This window comes from Microcebus murinus, chromosome 4 (genome assembly GCF_040939455.1).
Source record: "Microcebus murinus isolate Inina chromosome 4, M.murinus_Inina_mat1.0, whole genome shotgun sequence".
Classification (NCBI taxonomy): domain Eukaryota; kingdom Metazoa; phylum Chordata; class Mammalia; order Primates; family Cheirogaleidae; genus Microcebus; species Microcebus murinus.
The window spans coordinates 20,261,564-20,281,774 of record NC_134107.1 but is presented as its reverse complement, the minus strand read 5'-3'; the positions used below and the strand labels follow the sequence as shown (position 1 = coordinate 20,281,774).

General features: G+C 44.5%; 1 protein-coding gene across 1 annotated transcript in view; it reads left to right on the top strand.

The window, feature by feature from the left end:
- The window catches only part of PTPRJ (protein tyrosine phosphatase receptor type J), a 155,645-nt gene extending 135,819 nt beyond the window's left edge, over window positions 1-19,826 (top strand). The window contains exons 12-25 of the mRNA XM_076001866.1: window positions 759-890; window positions 2,188-2,398; window positions 2,496-2,620; window positions 4,050-4,137; window positions 5,590-5,631; window positions 6,126-6,134; window positions 6,232-6,319; window positions 7,920-8,010; window positions 10,130-10,203; window positions 10,306-10,440; window positions 12,606-12,725; window positions 14,527-14,687; window positions 15,449-15,584; window positions 17,329-19,826. Of these exons, the coding sequence (XP_075857981.1) occupies window positions 759-890; window positions 2,188-2,398; window positions 2,496-2,620; window positions 4,050-4,137; window positions 5,590-5,631; window positions 6,126-6,134; window positions 6,232-6,319; window positions 7,920-8,010; window positions 10,130-10,203; window positions 10,306-10,440; window positions 12,606-12,725; window positions 14,527-14,687; window positions 15,449-15,584; window positions 17,329-17,487 (1,571 nt within the window). The 3' untranslated portion in view covers window positions 17,488-19,826. The remainder of the gene's footprint in view (window positions 1-758; window positions 891-2,187; window positions 2,399-2,495; window positions 2,621-4,049; window positions 4,138-5,589; window positions 5,632-6,125; window positions 6,135-6,231; window positions 6,320-7,919; window positions 8,011-10,129; window positions 10,204-10,305; window positions 10,441-12,605; window positions 12,726-14,526; window positions 14,688-15,448; window positions 15,585-17,328) is intronic.
- Window positions 19,827-20,211: the final 385 nt, after the last annotated feature.

Sequence of the window (20,211 nt, the reverse complement as noted above, 5' to 3'; positions counted from 1 at the left end):
CAGCCTCCCAGAGTGCTAGGATTACAGGTGTGAGCCACCGTACCTGGCCATATACTGTTTTAATTACTGTAGCTGTGTAACATATTTTGAAATCAGGATGTGTGAGGAGGCCTCCAGCTTTGTTTTTTCTCAAGATCACTTTGGCTATTCTGAGTCTTTCATGATTCCATATGAATTTTAGGATTGTTTTTTCTATTCTGTAAAACATACCATTGGGATTTTGGTGGAGGTTGCATTGAATCTGTAGATCTCTTTGAGTGGTATGGACATTTTAATAATATTAAGTCTTCCAATCCATGAACATGGGATGTCTTTCCATTTATTTGTGTCTTTTTACATTTCTTTCATCAGTGTTTTGTAGTTTTCATTGTATAAGTCTTTTACCCCTTTGGTAGTATTCTAGTTATGCCTCAATAAATCTATTAAAAAATAAAAGCATATAGTGTTAGAAGCAACAACAACGGCACTAATAACAACAAAATCAAAGAAGGCTGCTGGGCACCCACCCTGGACATGAGGCTGGACACACTGAGGGGTCCCTTTGAGCTCGTCAGGATTACCAGGATCTGTGTCTGCTCATCACCAATTTTCTTCCCTGCCCGTTGCTTCTAGATTGGCTTTGCACGAGCCCAGCATGCAGCTCCCAGAGCAGGGGCAGATCTCGAGGACGGCACTGAAGCACATTCTCTACCTAATCATTTTGCTCCTTCTTTGGTTTTAAATGTTGGGTGATCATAGTTTGTCTTGTTTTTTTCCAGACCCCCCTCCTCCAGATGAATCCCCTAACATTACATCTCTCAGCCACAATTCCGTAAAGGTCAAATTCAGTGGATTTGAAGCCAGCCATGGGCCCATCAAAGCCTACGCTGTCATTCTCACCACTGGGGAAGGTAAGGAGGGGCCTCCGTGGGTTAAGCAGTTCATGAGTGATGCTGTGACCGGTGCCATCTCTGTGCCCACCGGAGCACATTAGTGATGCCGATACACGCCTGTCTGTGTGCTGCAGCCCGTGCTTTGCACTCACACGGGGGGTGGGGGTGAGCTGCTAGGCTGACAGTTGATATGCTTTCTCTGCAGGGCCAGATAGCAAATATTTTAATTTTTGCCGGCCTTACAGCCTCTGTCACACGATTGAACTCCACTGTAGTGTGAAAGAAGTCATAGAAGATACATAAAGAATGAACATGACTTGCTGGCCTGTGATCTAGGTTTTTCTTCTCTTTTACATCATAAGGCCTTTTAGGTAGCAGAATATTAGTCTTAACGAACTCTCTCTATGTATCTCTCACACACACAGAAACACATACCCATCGTCCTCAGGGGATGACTTTGTCTTGAGAGCAGACAGAAAAAGGTTTGCATTTGTTAGCAGGATCTTGTAAAGAGCATCCCGGTAGCTGAGAGAGGAGGTGCGTTAAAGGCTGCTTTTCCTTAAAAGGACTTTGTTACATTCCTTGGTAGTAAGAAGGGAATAATTGAGTGTCTTTGGTAGCTATTCGTGAGTGCTTTGCATAAGGCCTAGATTTAAAACATCAAGTTTTGTTGTTTTGGGGATTCTTTAAACGAAATGTGAATGATGCAGTGCCCCCTCTGCCCAGTCTCTTCCTGTGCTGTCATTCTGGTCTCCTTGAGCAACACGGGGACCAGGCATAATACCGGTAAGGGACGGGGATCCTGCAGGGTAGAAATGTGCTTGTATGATAACCTGTGGCAAAGTTTCAAAAAGTGAGGTTGAGATCCCTCTCCCTTTCTGTCTCTTTATTTTGGGTCTGTTTCAAGCTCGCTGTCATTTTGCTGTGACGGTTTTCAACACATCACATTGAGGGAGGCAGTGAGACTGCCCGGTGCCAGCCTGGGTTGGGCGAGACCACCGGCTCCAAGCCACACACTCTGGGTTGGAAATTCAGCTCCACCTCGTAGGTGGTGTGATCTTGGGCCAGGGCCTCTTAGCTTTCTGTGCCTTCATTTTCTCATCTGTCAAATGGGGGTAAGCTTGGGCAATGAGTTTTGTGGGGATGAAATGAGTTCGTGTAGGTAAAGCACTTAGAACTGGCACAGAGCGATACTTCAGAGAGGGTCGCTGACACCGTTACCACCCAGCGTCCTGTGGTTATTTGGCTATGGGGAGACTTAACCCTCTCCCAGCCATCACTTTCTCATGACTTTCCTTCTGTGTGCCTTTCTCAGCTGGTCACCCTTCTCCCGACGTCTTGAAATATACGTATGAGGATTTCAAAAAGGGAGCCTCGGACACTTACGTGACATACCTCATCAGAACAGAAGAAAAGGGACGTTCTCAGGGCTCGTCTGAAGTCTCAAAATACGAAATTGACGTTGGGAACGAGTCGACCACACTTGGCTATTACAACGGGAAGCTGGAACCGCTGGGCTCCTACCGGTAACGTCTTCCCAGCCCTGTTCTCTGGGGGCTGAGCCTCGTGTGTGGGGCGCCAGACATGTCTCAGCCACCTCTTTCTGCTCTTTGTCACCCACAGGGCGTGTGTGGCTGGCTTCACCAACATTACCTTTCACCCTCAGAACTACGGGATCATCGATGGGGCTGAGAGCTATGTGTCCTTCAGTCGCTACTCAGATGCCGTTTTCTTGCCCCAGGATCCAGGTAGAGGGAAGACAGCCCGTTCAGTGGGGTTTTGCTCCAGGTTTCCACAGAAGGCTGGCTGGGATAGTTGGAGTGGCCGGCTCTCCCTTCCAGAAGTTGAGATGTCCCTGGGCTGTCCTCAGCTTCCTCCTCTGAGGCCCCACAGCCCAGCGCCCACACTCTCCTTCTCTGAGTGCCGTTTGCCTTCCAGTCTGCAAAGATTATTCTGTCCCATTATCTCAGTGTGGTCACTTATATGCCCACATGGCAGGCACATCCTGTGACATGGTGCATAGAATCCTTGAATATTAGCATCAGAAGGAGCCACAGAACTTGTCTTGTCCAAGCCCCTTTCAGAAATAAGGCTGTTAAAGCCCAGAGAGGGGAGTCACTTGCCTGGGGTCACACGGTAGCTTTAGAGGCAGAAATTCTGGTCTTGGACTCCTTTTTTTTTTTTGAGACAGAGTCTCACTTTGTTGCCCAGGCTAGAGTGAGTGCCGTGGCGTCAGCCTAGCTCACAGCAACCTCAAACTCCTGGGCTCAAGCAATCCTCCTGCTGCCTCAGCCTCCCAAGTAGCTGGGACTACAGGCATGCGCCACCATGCCCGGCTAATTTTTTTCTATATATATTAGTTGGCCAATTAATTTCTTTCTATTTATAGTAGAGATGGGGTCTCGCTCTTGCTCAGGCTGGTCTTGAACTCCTTAGCTCAAACGATCCACCCACCTCGGCCTCCCAGAGAGCTAGGATTACAGGCGTGAGCCACTGTGCCCGGCCCTGGTCTTGGACTCCTTGTCAAGTGCTCCTCCCCTTTGTTACACAGACCTAAGTGATACAGGATCCTCAGGGACCTGCGGGGGTACGTCCCCCATCTCCAGGCCAGAGACAGATGGACCAAGTGGTTTGTTAGTTTGTGTTGGGTGCAGTTGTTGGGTGTAGGGAAGAATTCCTGCCCCAGATGCAAAGCTTAGGGAGTCCCCACACCCTTCCCCAGTAAACAGTAGATTTCACGTAGCCTGGGCGTGGTGCTGTAGGTACCTCTGCTCATTTGTATGTGCATGCTGGTCTCAAAAAGTCAGAGGTGGAAAGAAAATAACTGATCTAGCCCAGTTCCCTGAATTTGTGCTTGAAGAAACTGACACCTGGAGAGGAATAGTGACTTTCTCAAGACCTTCCAGTTGGTGGATTGGAGACAAAGAAACCAGCTCCTGAGTTTAAGGTGCAAAACTAGCTGGACCTGAACTTTAAACTTAGACTAATTTGAAATAGTCCAAAGCTACTTAACTCTCGTGTGTGTGTGTGTGTGTGTGTGTGTGTGTGTGTGTGTGTGTGTACACCTCCCCCCACACCCCCAGACCCTCTGGTGTGAGGGCCTGGGCCGGTTGTCACTGCCGCATGGGGGCCTGCGTGAGCACCTCTTGCAGCGTCTCCCATGTGGGCGTTTCCCAGGTGTCATCTGTGGAGCCGTGTTTGGATGTATCTTCGGTGCCCTGGTGATTGTGGCCGTGGGAGGCTTCATCTTCTGGAGAAAGAAAAGGTGATACTTCTTATCCTCATAATAATACTTTACTATTTAAGGAAGCTTTTTATTGTGGGAAATTTCAAACTTTCTCCAAATGGGAAGGAGTAGTACGGTGAGCGCCATGTTCCCGTCACCTGCGGTGTTCACCATCTGGCCCATACCGTGGCATCTGTACTCAGGCGGGGGACTTTAAAGCCATCATCACAGCCATCACGTCAGGCCGTTGGTAAACGCAGCGGAGTGCCATGCTCCTTTCAAAGGGTGATTCTCATTCGCAGATCCTTTCCACAGTGGAGTGTTAAGAGACTTCATTTTAGGGCTAGCTAAGTTTGAACACAGCCTCCGTCTACGACTAGCAGTTAGGAAGCTTAGCCTCTGTGTCCTCACCTACCATATGGGGATAATAATCGTGCCTAACTGGTGAAGCTGAGGAGCATTGGATAAATATGGTGCTTTGCACAGCTTTTATATTAATATTAGGTTCTGATTTTTGCAGGGTGGAAGCGGGGAGGGGGAGTTCAGTGGCTGGGTAAACCAGCTTTATTGTTTTTCTGTTAAAAATAAAAATAATACATACTACGGCAAAAAAATTCAGAAAAGAACAAAAATAAATAGGTAATCCATAACTGTAGCATACACACAAAACTACAAAACTACTGTTAATATTTTGATGTGATTACGGAACTCACACACAAATTTACACACAAATGGAATCATACATGCTAGTGTCTAGCCTGCTTTATTCACTTGAGACATTATGGGCAGCTTCATTTCATCGTCATTTTAAGTGGCTAGAGAGTGTTCGACTATGTGGAAGTGCCATCGTTTATTTAACCAATTTCCTAGATATTTTCAGTTTTCAGGTTTTTTTGTTTGGTTTTGCTATAGTTACTTATCCTTGTGCCTAAATCTTTGGGCACATTCAGCATTATTTCCTTAGGTCAAATTCCAAGCTGGGCAATTGCTGGGTTGGTGGGGTTGTCTGTTTTCAATTTTGATGCATACTACCAGATCGCCTTCTGGAAAGATTTTTTAAAACACCAATGTGGAGTTTAGTCAGCAATGTGGGAGAGTGTAGGTGTCTGACCAACTTGTCTGCACTGAATCTGATATGTTTTTTGGCTTATTGCATTAACTTATCAGAAAAACGTTGTCAAAAGCAGAGCACGAGATACTGAGGCTTGCCTTACAGCAAGATAATTCTGCTGATATATATTTGCAAGAAAATTCCTAAAAGTTGTTTGAGTTTGATTTTTTCATACTTTTAGGGTAGTGTTAAAGGAAACACCTTCATAGATCTGTAGTCAGCGTTTGTTGCTTGGAACATTAAGCTTAGTATTGGTGGGCAGGATTTACTGTCACATATGAACTGGTGCCTGGAGAAAAGTCATTTTGCAGATATGCAAAGCACAGAGAAGCACAGAATGAACCTTTTTGGTCTAATGGGTCTCTTTTCTTTCAAAACAGGAAAGATGCAAAGAACAATGAAGTGTCCTTTTCTCAAATTAAGTAAGTCTCTCAAGATATGAGCTTTATTTTAAGACACGAAATCCCTCAATCTGTTCAGTGACTATCTAGGGAATTTCTGACGGAACTTGCTGTCATTTTTCCTGATTGACACATTTGACTGTGATCGTCTCGAAGTTCTTGCTTGCTCTGTTTTCTGCAGGGAATCTATGTTTTATTACTCTCCTGAAGCTAGCTGCTTTGTCATGTTCTTCTGTTCTACCAGTAAATATATATTTCGTGATTAAAATAATTGAATGGATTATCAAGATTTAGCGGGAGAGAAGAACTTACTTAAAGTCACAGAGCCAGTCAGTTACACAACAGGATCTAGAAATCAGGTTTCCTGACTTACACTGCAGTGGTTTGTAAATAATGTGACGTTGACCCCCATGCCCCTAAATTATTGTTCTTTGGGGAAGATGTTCACTGTCATATCCAGAGAATGAGTCTTTCTAATGGCTTATTTTTTTTTTCTTTTCCTTTCTATGATGAAGACCTAAAAAGTGAGTAACCTCTTTACTTTCTTTTATAACTTGTATTTAGTTCTTTTGAGTATGAACTTCACTGAATGTAGAAAATCCAAATGCTTTGTTTCCTTAGATCCAAGTTGATCAGGGTGGAGAATTTCGAGGCCTACTTTAAGAAGCAGCAAGCCGACTCCAACTGTGGGTTCGCAGAGGAATATGAGGTATGCGGTTGTCAATATCGTGTTTTTAATTGGTTGATGTTTTTCCTAAAAGTTGGAAAACTGACATAGAAACTGGGAATTCAGGTTAGGGGACTGTTAACTGGCTTAATTAGAAACTCTGTGAGCTGGAAAGGAGCCAGATGGGGCACGTCGAGCTCTGGGGCTTGACGGCAGTGCTGCGGGCTGGCTCGTGGGGTCCCGTGATGCCCTGCGGAAGGTCTTTGGGGGCAGTGTCTGCCTCTCGGCACCCCACGCTCTGTCCCCAGCCAGCCCAGGGACTAGCCTCGCTCAGGGTGTCTGAGCACCCTCGTGCTTCCTGTGCCGCCCCGAGTCTCTGCTCTCCCCCTCTGATCCTGCTCAGCACTCAGCACACACGGACGCTGCCTTCCGCAAGGCCTTTCCCGGGTCCCAGAGGAGGACGGGAATTCCGTGTGCTCAGACTGCCTTGTTTCATCTGCCCTCGTTCCTGTTGCTTGTTACCAGCATCCAGCATTTGTTTAGTTCTGCCTTGTTGTAACATCTGTTACTTCCGTCCACTCTCCAGGTTGCGAGCTTCCGAAAGGCAAAGATTGTCCCTTTTCTTTCATTGTAACCTCTGTATTAGTTTCCAGGGGCTGCTGTAATAAAGCACCACAAACCCAGTGGCGGAAAACAACTGAAATTTGCTGTCTCCTGGTTCTAGAGGCCCAAAGTCCAAAGTCAAGGTGTCGGTAGACACACCTTCTCCTAAATCTCTGACCCTTCCTCACCTCTTCGGTCCCGGCAGCTGCAGGCCTCCCTCGGTTCTGCAGCAGCATCAGTCTGCTCTGCGCCCTCATCTCCCACGGCCACCTCCCCTCGGCGTCTCTTGTCTCTTTTCCTCCTATAAGGGCACCACTCATATTAAATTAAGGGCCCACCCTACTCTAGTGTGACTTCATTTTAAATAAAATCCCACTTATAGGTACTGCAGTTTAGAAATCCAATGTTTTTTTTTTTTTTTAAAGAGAGACAGGGTGTCGTTGTCCAGGCTGACTCAAATCCTGGATTAAAGGGATCCTCCTGCCTCAGCCCCCCAAGTAGCTGGGACAGCAGGTGCATGCCACAGCAGCTGGCCCAGCATATCTTTTATTTATTTATTTTTTATTTATTTATTTATTTATTTTTTTTGAGACAGAGTCTCACTTTGTTGCCCAGGCTAGAGTGAGTGCCGTGGCGTCAGCCTGGCTCACAGCAACCTCAATCTCTGGGGCTCAGCGATCCTACTGCCTCAGCCTCCCGAGTAGCTGGGACTACAGGCATGCACCACCATGCCCGACTAATTTTTTTTTTGTATATATATTTTTAGTTGGTCAATTAATTTATTTCTATTTTTGGTAGAGACGGGGTCTCGCTCAGGCTGGTTTTGAACTCCTGACCTTGAGCAATCCGCCCGCCTCGGCCTCCCAAAGTGCTAGGATTACAGGCGTGAGCCACCACGCCCGGCCCCAGCATATCTTTTAGGGGCACAATTTCACCCGTAACACCTCTGCATTCCCACTTCGTTCTGTCCTGCTCTGTGCTCAGTGTGAATAAGAGTTGAAGTCTAAATAAAAGGACAACTCATGTGTTTTGTTTTCAGGATCTGAAGCTTGTTGGAATTAGTCAACCTAAATATGCGGCTGAACTGGCTGAGAATAGAGGGAAGAATCGCTACAATAACGTCCTGCCCTGTAAGTTATTTTATTCACGGCATCATCCCTTCTTTCCATCACTGGCCGTCACATCTCCAACAGGACGGAGGAGGGGGATGGAACCAGGGATACTAACTAGCCACTGCCACAGCCGCCCATCAGGCACCTACTGAGAGCTAAGTGCTGTGTGTAGGTGCATTGCATTTAATTTAATTCTCACAACAACCTTACCAAGTAGGTGGTGGAATATTTGTTTGCAGATGAGGAAAGTGAGGCACAGTGTTCAGGTGATTTTTTTTTCCCAAGGTCTCTCAGATAGTAATGGCAAGGCTGGGCTTTGGGCCAGGTCTGTCTGGCTCATTCAGGGAAAAGGCTGAGTCCGTGCTCTTAACCCCTTTGTCTCACACACAGCCCCTTTATTTCAGTTTCTGTAGCTCTGGAATGAGGGAGCAGTGGGCGAGCACAGGGAGTCGCACTTCTGCTTGTCCAGACACACCTCTGCTGGGCCGAGTGTATCATAGCCAAGTACGAGTGATATTTAGAGTCTTTCCTATTTTGGGGAATTAACAATGTCTATAACCCAACCAACAGGGATAACAGCAAATTGAATTTAAAACAAAAATTATTTATTACATCAACCATTAGATGAAATGTAAATACCTCTCCATGGAAAGTTCGTCATGGTCTCTCTTTTGGGTGGGAATTAGGGCACAGAGAGGAGTGTAAGTAGATCACAGCCAGGGTCTGATTTAGCCAAAATCACTAGGCTTTGTAGGTCATTTGTACATCAGGACATTGTCTTTTTTATTGAAAGCCATGTTTTCCTTTTCTGAACTAAAACATTAACTTGTGTTCAGAGGCAGCATTTTCTAGCTCCCGGGTTCTTTCTCTCTATTTTTCTCCCGTGTACTTGACAAGGGGTATCGGCCCACGTTCTAAGGGAAATGTTTTAAAAACTAGGCTGCTGGGACCTGCCCCAGCACCTCCCTGCTGAGGTTAACTGGGGAGGATGGGCCTGTTCTTGTGGATTCTGTGGAGGCCTTGGATCTGTGAGAGTTGGGGATTTGGTGTTTGGGTATTGTCATCCTTGGGAAGCCTTAGACTGAGGCGTTGGTGGCTGGATTTGGCGTTGTTCGATTATTTCTCCCAGGGGAGGGTGAGATAGTACAGTCAAGACGGGGACACTTAGGTGGTGCTGCTTATGGCTCCACCTGACACTTGGAATTCTAACATTATTTCATTTCTTGGGCTGGGCAAGTTTGTGTTTGAGATGACAATAATATCTGGAAAATATGAGAATTTTGTGTTTTAGATCCTTCCACTCATAGTAGTCTTATACATTCTGTTACTTCTTGAATTTGGTACTGTCTTTTTATAACAACTTGTTTATATGGCAGTAGAGGCGGGGTGGAGAGGCTAATAACCTTGGTATCCGCCCTGCTGTAGTGGACGGGACACTCAACTTGATTTCTGAGTGCCCTTCCTCAGACACAAGGACTTGGAGAAGTCACTTAGTCTCTGCAGCCCTCAGTTTCCTCATCTGTGTAACACAGTAAAGGCTTGTGGGGTGGTTTTGAGGAGTAAATACAATTGTGTAGCACATTCTCTGGCTCATGGCTGACACCCGAGGATGCCAATAGTAACAGGTTCATTTCATCTGAGAAGGTCCCTGGTGTGGTTAAGAGATTAGGCCAGGGGTCCTCAAACTTTTTAAAGAAGGGGGCCAGTTCACTGTCCCTCAGACCATTGGAGGGCCAGACTATAGTTTAAAAAAAAAAACTATGAAAAAATTCCTATGCACACTGCACATATCTTATTTTGAAGTAAAAAAACAGATGGGCAAAAACACCCGCATGTGGCCCGCGGGCTGTAGTTTGAGGACGCCTGGATTAGGCCCTGGTGTCAGGCTGCCCAGGTTCAAATCCTGGCCCTGCCACTCACCAGCTCTGCTCTGGTGACCGCTTGACCTCCCTGTGCCGTGGTCACATAGTGTGACCGTGAGGATTAAATGCAGCCGTCTGTGTGAAATGGCAGGCTGTATGTCCTCGAAGACTCAAGTCCCAGTGTTGCCATTCTGTCCTTTTTTTCTTCTCTCTTGTGTACAACTTCACAAAAACATTTGCTTCTAATGAGGACCTTTTCTCTTTTAATGTCACAGATGATATTTCCCGCGTCAAACTTTCCATCCAGACCCACTCAGCTGATGACTACATCAACGCCAACTACATGCCTGTAAGTGGGGGACGGTCTCGTAGCCCTGGGTCACTCTGACGCAACCTTCAGAGCACTTCTTTGTTTCTTTGAGGTTGAATGTGTGTTGTTGTCCACTTTTAGGGCTACCACTCCAAGAAAGATTTTATTGCCACACAAGGACCTTTACCCAACACTTTAAAAGATTTTTGGCGTATGGTTTGGGAGAAAAATGTGTATGCCATTATTATGTTGACCAAATGTGTTGAACAGGGAAGGGTAAGTATCTTTTTTTTTTATTTTTTAAAAAATTTAAAAATGAAATTAATTTTTATTGTGGTAGAAGGGTATCTTAAAAAACACTTATCTCTTTAAAAAAAACACTCTTCCCCCCCGCCCAAATATTAGCACTTTTATTCTTAGAAACTTTTCTTTTTTTTCCCCTTAAGAGAAACGTTTTTTAAAAAATTCTATTTTGTCGTTACTCTGTGGGCAAATATCAATGCCCTCTGTTTATGAAGTCACTGCTGCTGGAGTTGGGAAGTAGCAGGAGGTGGGTTAGTGCCGTGGAAAGTCCGCCAGGCCTGGAGCAAGGTGCTGCTCACGACAGCTTCGTGAATGTGGACCGGACCGTTGTCCCCCATGATGGCTGGAAATCCTGCTGTCTTTCCCATCCAAGATAAGATTTCTTCCAGTAGGAATATTCTATGTTTCCATAAATGGATGTGAGAACTGAAAAACACATGCTAAATTCAAATTCAAAAATCCTGTGCCCGAGGAATGAGACCTAATATTGCTCTGTGACTTTTTTTTTTTTTTAAACGTAGGTTTGTTACTTGAGAGACAGGAGTTGAGTCCTTAAGCTGGTGGTTCTCAAACTTTAACGTCCGTCAGAATCACTTGGAGGGTGGTTCTGCCTGCACTTTTTCTAATACAGAATTGCATTTCTGATAGTTCTCAGGTGATGGTGGGAACCCCTCAGGCATTTCTTTTAATGTTCTTTATTTCACTTTAAGCTGGAAGATGTTTATCCAGCCCCTGGAATGTGTAAAGTTGTCTGCTAGGAGCTGGGGAGGGAGGAGGGAAAGATACACAGAGATCATGCCCGTCTTCATGTTGCCTGTGACGCAGAGCTTGGGTTCCTTACCCACTTCTTACATCAGGAGAACAGGCTATTATGGAAATGAAAGAACATTTATTTTATACATATGAATAAACTTTATAAATACTGTTGATTCCAGAGCCTTATACATGTAATATCTCATAAATGTCTGTTAGACAAGCGAAAATGATGTAGCTAAATTAATGGTGAACACAAAGATGAATTTAGATGGGCGCTTGTTCATCTTAAGTTGGGATAGAGGTGGATATTACTGACTCTGGGTGAAAGGGGAAGGCAGCCAGTGTATTTTCTAAACTAGATACTCCACATACGTCATTTCTTCCCTGTAACAACCCTGCGAGGTATTATTATTGTGTAGATGGGGAAACTGAGGCTTAGAGCGTTTAAGAACTTGCCCATAAAGTAGCAGCAAAAATACAGCTGGTGAGAGGCTGAACTGGGAATCAGGTGCTTGCCAATGTGTATCCAAGTCCTGGGTTCGTTCTGAGAGCAGTGGTCTAGAAACTCAGATCTTTAAAAAAATACAGATCCTGTGGCCAGAGTCAGAATCACTGGAGGTGGGATCCAGGCATCTGTTTTTAAAATAAAACAAACTTCTCAGGTGAGTCAGATGATCAGTTTTGGAAACCACCCTCAGTAGAGCGCACCTTGGGACATTGAGAGAGAAAGAGACAGAGAGACAGAGAGATAGAGAGAGAGAGTGAGTGAGTGTGTAGTCATTTGCCAAGTGGGAATTCAGATATTCTTAGCAGTCATTTCCTGGTTTTTATTTCCGTTCACATCTGCCCACCAACTTTATAGAAATCAAAGACCCAAAATGATTTAATTTGGTCCTGTTTATCGGCATGTTTGTATTACAGCTGATGTTTATCTGAAAGCATTGGGATAGGTCCGCTTTTCTTCTAGCTGCCTGGGGTAGGGGCCAATCCGAGAGTAGCTCAGTGAACAGTTGTTGAGTGGCTGTTCTAGGGGCCAAAGGGAGCCGGATGGGGATGGTGTCCCAGGTCAGGGGATAGCTGCTGCTCAGCTCTGAATCAATTTTCATGTAGAAATGAGGGTCTGCTGTTTAAAAAATCTTCTGATTCTGATTTTTACAGAGAAGCCAGAAATCTGGATTTTTTATGAGAAAAGCTCCCAATTTTAAAAGAGTTGGCAGGAATTGTAAATGTAAAAAAAAAATTCTAAGGTTCAAACAGAACCCAAGTAAGGGACGGCTTCAGTCCCTGATGCCAGTTTTCATTATCTGGTTTCCTTTGTGAGGTTTTAGTGATGGCAGATGGTGTGATCTGAATCTTTTTATAAAAATGCAACTTTATTCTAGACCAAATGTGAAGAATACTGGCCCTCCAAGCAAGCTCAGGACTATGGGGACATAACTGTGGCAATGACATCAGAAGTTGTTCTTCCAGAGTGGACCATCAGAGATTTCACAGTGAAAAGTGTAAGTAAGAAGTCAACATGGGTAGATCTCATAAAATCACCATATATTAATATCGGTATTAATATTAACTTTAACATTAATATTAACATTAATATTGGTATTTCTCAGATAATACTGAGAAATATAACTTCCATGCTTCCTCCCTCTCCATCCCCCTCATCTCACAGCTGGTTTCTTTCTCTGGATGCATATTCTTGGTTAAAGTTGTGACTGTTAAGTTTATTTGATGAGCCTTCCTACTACCCTCTCCCCTCATTCCGCCTTTTTTTTCATCTCCTGTTTTCCAAATTTTGAATATTCCAAATTCATTGCTCTTCTAATGAATATACATTTTTTAAAAATGAGCTTCAATAAAGGTGGCTGTCATAAAGGAGACGGAAATGCCTGCGGTCCAGGTGCGGGTTGCATGGGTAAGGTCATTCCCCAGGGGTGGGTGTATGAGCACGGCTGAGTCAGGGATGGGACCGGCCTAGCCAGCGTGGAGTTCTGGCAATTGAAGGTACATGCTTCGGTCTGAGGTAGGAGCCCAGTCTGTGTAATACCGAACTGTTTTATGACCGGGTCCACTTTCTACCATCTGTCAGATGTTGAAACGGATGGTTTTTGGGGGCTCTTTCTCAACCTCCTACAATTCTCAATATTTTAGATTCTCTGGAGGACGTGGGGCCTTGCAAGGCAGTTCCTGCCCAGAAGGCACTGATTATCATAGTCATATTTGTGTAAATTATTTTTGGTTTTACGGTCAATGACATTTCCAGGTGGGCTTGGGGCAGGGGGTTCACACAGCCCTAAGGAGGTGCAGGTGTGAGAATGTGAGCATGTCATTGGCAGGCAGCTGTGGTGGGAAGGGACGGGCTCTGAACTCAACGTCAGAGGACTAGGAATGTCTGCTGTGTCAGAAATGAGTGTTGGGAAGTCACTTCTCTCCTCTGAATCTCTACTGCCTCATCTTTAAAGAGGATAATAAACCCTCCTTCTTGGGCATACTGTGGGGGTTTGATGGGCAAGTTAAAGTCTGTGCAAGTACTTTATCAGCTGTTGTACAAGCGTAAAATTCTGATTTTTTTTTTTTTTTGAGAGAGTCTCACTGTGTTGCCCGGGCTTGAGTGCCATGGCATCAGCCTAGCTCACAGCAACCTCAAACTCCTGTGCTCAAGTGATCCTTCTGCCTCAGCCTCCCGAGTAGCTGGGACTACAGGCATGCACCACCATGCCTGGCGGCTAATTTTTTCTATGTATTTTTAGTTGGCCAATTAATTTCTTTCTATTTTTTAGTAAAGACTGGGTCTCACTCTTGCTCATGCTGGTTTCGAACTTCTGACCTTGAGCGATCCTCCTGCCTCGGCCTCCCAGAGTGCTAGGATTACAGGCATGAGCCACCACGCCTGGCCTAAAATTCTGATTTTTAGTGGTAACTACTCCCAGTTAGCTAACCCCTCCTGGTTAGCTGCCTGTCATCTGCCCTGTGTGGTATTGTATTCAGGCTCTGCTTGGTTCCTCTTGCCTTTCTTTCCCTATTAAACTTGGATATTTTATTTTATTTTTCAATTGACAAATAATAATTGTGCATCTTCATGAGGTATGTAATGATGTTTCCATACATAGTATATATAGTGGTCAATTAGTATATCCATCATCTCAAGTGTTGATCATTTCTTTGTGTTGGAAACTTCAATGTCCTCCTTCTAGCTATTGGAAACTATTATTGTTAACTCTAGTCATCCTACAGTGGTATCATTTGCCTTTCTGATGGTTTAGGCAGCCTCTCTCTCTGAATCTAACTCCTTTTCTTGGCTTTTAGATCCCAACAAGTGAAAGTCATCCCCTGCGACAGTTCCATTTCACCTCCTGGCCAGACCATGGTGTTCCCGACACCACTGACCTGCTTATCAACTTTCGGTACCTCGTTCGTGACTACATGAAGCAGAGTCCTCCTGAATCGCCAATTCTGGTGCATTGCAGGTACGCAGATGGCAGGTCATGTGGGACAGATTTCACATGTAATAATTACATATTTATGAGCACTTTGCATTAGCAAGTCATAAGAGGGAATGCAATAGGCATTTAGAAATTTGAGAAAGGTTCAGATAAGGCACCGTGGACTTACTCCCTAAACCCCGAGACTCTAGAACAGGGGTTGGCAAATTATAGCCCATGGGCCAGATCTGATCAGTTGCCTGTTTTTGTAAATAAAATTATATTAGGACACAACCATGCCCATTTGTTTACGTACTGTTTATGGCTGCGTTTCTGCTACAGTGGCAGAAAGAGACCCTATGGTCTGCAAAGCTGAAGATGCTTACTAGCTGGGCCTCTATGGAAAAGTTTACCCCCCATCCCCACTCTAGGACAATAAGTTAGCTCTAAAGCAAAGGGAATGAATTTAGAACAGAAGAAGGGAGGGGCTTTGTTGCCCAATGGGAAATGAATTGATGAAACTTGCTATCCTGGATGATGGTGGCAACTTGAATGGGAGTGAGGTTTAAGAAGCTCTAGCAAGGTGTTTCTGTCATTTGACTCAAAAGTAAGTTTGGGACTTAGGTACGAGTCCCAAGCTAGTGCTGTCTGACTTGCTGAGGCTTCACCTGAGTGAATGTTTACCTGGGCATTGCTCTCAAAGCGTGATCGTGGAGGAAAGCAAGACGCCTGCGCTCCTGGGGAAATTGGAGAGGTTCGCGGGAGAGGTAGCCCACTGTAATGTGCGTGTTTCCTTTCTCTTTCAGCGCTGGGGTTGGAAGGACGGGCACTTTCATTGCCATTGATCGTCTGATCTACCAGATAGAGAATGAGAACACTGTGGATGTGTATGGGATTGTATATGACCTTCGGATGCACAGGCCCTTAATGGTGCAGACAGAGGTGAGGCCGGGGTCTGGCTTGATGTTCTACCCTTCCCATCCATTTTTAAGAGGTCACATTATGTCACACACTTGGGTTAAAATATTTCACCCTTCCAGATCTTGCCGACTCTTGGCTGTGAAACACTGGATTGCTTTGCAGACCTGAAACTGACTTGAGATTAAATGACCTGATACAAGTGACAAAGCAGTACTGATACCAGTAATGGAACTGCAAACCAAACCAGTGCCAGGATTCTTTACCTTATTGCCTCTGACTTTCCAAATAACCTTAGGAAACGTCTAAACTTTGGCTTCTGGATTTTAAATTCATAAAACTGATGTTCTTCACTCTAAGTTTCTAAGAAGGACTGACCATCTTTAAAATAAGCTAATGAAACAATTTTATCAAATATGAATGATATGACATAGCATAATGCCACTTAAGTATTAATACAGCAATTCATCCTCACCCAGCTTTGTAAACATTAAAGAACGTCAGTTATCAGAGCTATGGAAGGATGGCTGGCCGTGTTAATTATCTGTGGCATGATTTCTGTAAGACTGTTGCATTTGGCTTTCCCTGAAATGTTACTGGGAAACAATGTTTCTGAGGCAGGTTTCAGCGGAACATACTGGGAAGTAGCCTTCCTGAAAGGGGTGAGTGTGCTTTGACAAGGATGAGAGCAGAATATTAATTCTGCACCAGGCTGTCACCCTGCACCGATTTAAAACTCCATGAATATGTGCTGTATTTTTGAGTCTGGCAGGGAATGTTCTAGAGGCCTGGGTACATTGTGTGCTTTAGGGTGAGGTCCGTAGTTGTGATGGAAAGAGTGAAATTCACCTCCCATGTTGGTCAGAAGAGAGATTTTGTTTTTTCTGCTGTTATTATATAGAGTAGTATTTCTCAATCTTTTATCCTTTTTTGAGAAACGCAGAAATCTTAAACCTGCCACCAAATTCTTTTCTCACCTCTCTTTTTTTTAATATTCTGAAAACAATACTTATTAAAACAATTTAACAATACAGGGCTACATAGAATATATCTTTCTTTGTTACTTTTTCTCTCTAGAGGTAGCCAATATTTACAGCTTGGCATATGTCTTTACAGGCCTCTTTATATACATCTGTAAACACACACACACACAAACACACACATGCATGGGGAGTATTTGGAAAAAAATGGATCTTGTTTTATATATAATGCATTCCCGTGATTTCCCCCCCCCTCTTACAGGACTATGGATGTCTTTCTGTGTCAGCATTTATCTCTTCTCTCTCTATTACAATGGCCACCTGCCAGATTGTAATACTCCCTTAAAGGTGGTCCCCATCCAAATGCACCCGATCATACCCTTTTAACTCACCTCCTTGGTTGAGAATTACAATTTACTCTCGTTCTGCACAGCCTCACCAGCCAAGGAAATCTTGCTGGAGCTTTTTTATGGTTTGAATATATGTGTGCATTATTTCCTCCACATTATTCCTTTGCCTTTCCCCCCAATTCTGCTGCTTCTCCTTGGGGAGGGGGTGTGGAGTGTGCTTCTCTGATCGGGTATCTTTGATGAGGCGAGTGTTGTTCTCTGTGGTTTCGGATTTCACCAGAATGTTGTTACCTCTTGAAACATGTCCACTCAAACTGTGTGCTGTTAGGTGGATGGATGGCGTTTGGGGGTGGGGTCAGGGTTGATCTGTGAAAATAATTCTGGGTGCTTATCTCTGGGACCTGCGCTCATTTGCTCTCTTTTTCCTTTTTCTGTTAGGACCAGTATGTTTTCCTCAACCAGTGTGTTTTGGATATTGTTAGATCCCAGAAAGACTCAAAAGTAGATCTCATCTACCAGAACACAACCGCAATGACAATCTATGAAAACCTCGCGCCTGTGACCACATTTGGAAAGACAAATGGTTACATCTCCTAATTCCAAAGGAAAACCTTTCTGGAGTTCACCAGACCGCCACACCCACAGCAAAGGAGCATGCCCCGATGTTGACATGTTTTTATATGTCTAATATCTTAATTCTTTGTTCTGTTTCGTTAGAACTAATTTTGAGGGCGTGATGCTGCACATGTAAAACATGACAAGGAGAAATTGGGGTTGCCGGGGGTGGGGGGGGGCTGTGGATGGGTGGTGAGCAAACCAACTGCATTCCTGATTACCAATGGGATGAGTTCACTTTTTTTTTTTTTATGAGAGTTGTGGAAAACCAGGAAAAGTGAGCTATGATTTTCTTTTTCTTTTTCAAAACAGGTTCTTTTTTTTTTTAAAAAGACTATTTTATATGATTCACATGCTAAAGCCAGGATTGTGTTGGGTTGAATATATTTTAAGTATCAGAAGTCTATTTTTACCTACTGTATCTTGGGATCTAGCTGATGGAAAATACCTAATTGCGGATGATTATCGTGTAGGGAGGGGCATGTGTCGCCTCTTCCGAGTGGGTTTTCTATTTGAACATGTGCCTTTTCTGAATTATGCTTCCACAGGCAAAACTCAGTAGATGTCTCTATTTTTGTATTGAATCTCATAATTGGAATATATGGAATATTTAAGCAGTAGCTTAGCATCAGAGGTTTGCCTTCTCAGTAACATTCCTGTTCTCGTTTGGTTAGAGGAGGCCTCTCTGCCCCCAAATCCACTTCTCCCACCCCCCTGTGCATTTGTGCTCCACTTTTCCTTCCTTTTTCCCCTCCCAGTTTTCTCCAAAGACTCTTCTGTTGGCAACATTTTGAGCCCATGGGTTGGGTGGGAATGGAGACTGAACGTCACCTTGAGAATCTCTGTGGGTAGGAGTGGGAGAAGCCGAGGGATCGTATGGTAACATAAATCCTTTTCTTGTCTTTGTTCCATTCTTTTTCTCATTTCTGTATTTGGTAAGAAGGATTATTTAAAGGTGCAATATGTGACTTAGTGATTCATGATGCTCTAGGTTTTTAGTAACGTTTTACTCAGGTTGGCATTTTGTATGTGTCTGTGTATGTGCGTGTGTGCATGTGTGCGTGTTGAGTTTAACAGCGTGGCAATCTGTGAACACTTCAGTGTGAACTCAGTGTCAGATTAATCCCTCTTCCCCCAAAGTCCACTGGCTTTAGTCTCTATCTGCAGTGACACATATTGGAATCTACTGTGTGTGTGTGTGTGTGTATATATATATATATATATATATATATATACACTAAACTCTCCAAAACAGTCATTCCTATGAATCGAGGTGTACAAAGTTTGAATTTGTATCAAAGATGTAATTATTATTTTTAAAACCTCTTTTCACTATACTGCTGCTGTAATTACTTTGATATTTTTTAAATGTAGATTAATTTTTTTTTTTTTTTTTGCTTCAGGTGTGTATGCACCAAGCATTTCAGAATTTATGTGGGTTTATTTTATTGGTACATAATCTGTAAACTTCTCAAGGCATTACATGAAAGGATTTGTTTCTTTTTATTTTATATTGTGGCTCAGGTTATATTCTGAAGAAGATTTTGACTTTATCCTCCAATAGACAATGAAGTGTACAAGGTTTTATGAAGGAAGAACCAAGTCCCTGGGGTCCTGTGGCCGTTTTCCACAGCCACGCAGCCTGCTGGAAACAGGACACGCGTGTCCTCTTGGAGTGAGGTCTCTCCCAGTGCCCTGGTCACTGTTGACCTCTGTCTGGGGGCCTGTCTCCCAACGCTGCCACGCTCCTCACCTCACCGGCACTTTGATAACTGACTGGACGTGCTAATGGGTATTTTAGGTTGGTCATAAGGGGTGAACCGCCGTGTACTTAGAGCCCTTGATGTGGGTCCCAGGTGTCGTGCTGTATGTCTTTTGTCCCCCCTTCCCTTTGAGGTACTGAGAGGATTAAAATAAGAGGTCATGGTGGTGGCATGTTTTGGGGAGAATCTTACTCCTCCACTGGAAATTGCACTTTTTGCTGAATCCTTTGCATTTTTTTTGGTAGCACACAGCTTGTTTAGTATCAGGTCCTTAAAGGAATGGGTTGGCCAGGCCAGGTCGGGTCCTCTTGACCTAACTTCAGAGGGGACTCGGCTCTGGAGGTGTGACTTAGGGAAGCCACGCTGTCCCAGGGGGTGTTGAGTGTAGCTGGGTTTGGGCGGATTACTTCCTTCCAGACCGCACCTTCCTTCCAGACCACAGCCAGGTCTGTCCCTGGCTCCTGCAGGTCTCAGAGACGCCCATAGCTTCTTTCAGAGGTCCCTGTCCAGGCAGCAGTTCTGTGGGCCATGCCCCCTTCCCCTCTTATTTGTCCAAAACCATCACGGTGTCTAGATCCCACGTGGATCCTAAGCCCTGCCCTGCCCACATGGCTGCCATGGAGAAGTTAAGGGACTTGTCCCTCAAAAATCCTTTAAAAGATTAGAATCTTTTAAAAGATTAAAGCAACATAATTGTAAACATATTGTATAAAAATGCAAAGCACAGCAGCCCTCCTCCCTTCCGGCTGGTGTGGGCTTGGGAAACGGGCAGCAGCCCCAGCTGTCCCGGAGGAAGTCTTGTGGGGAGAGGTCGGGGCTTCCAAATGGGCAGGTCGCACGAAGGTCACGATGCTTCCCTGCATCCTGAAGAGGGCTGGGGCCAGGGCTGTGGGGGTGGTGAGGGTATTTATAGCACAGTGCTTGAAAAGGGATTAGTGTGTAA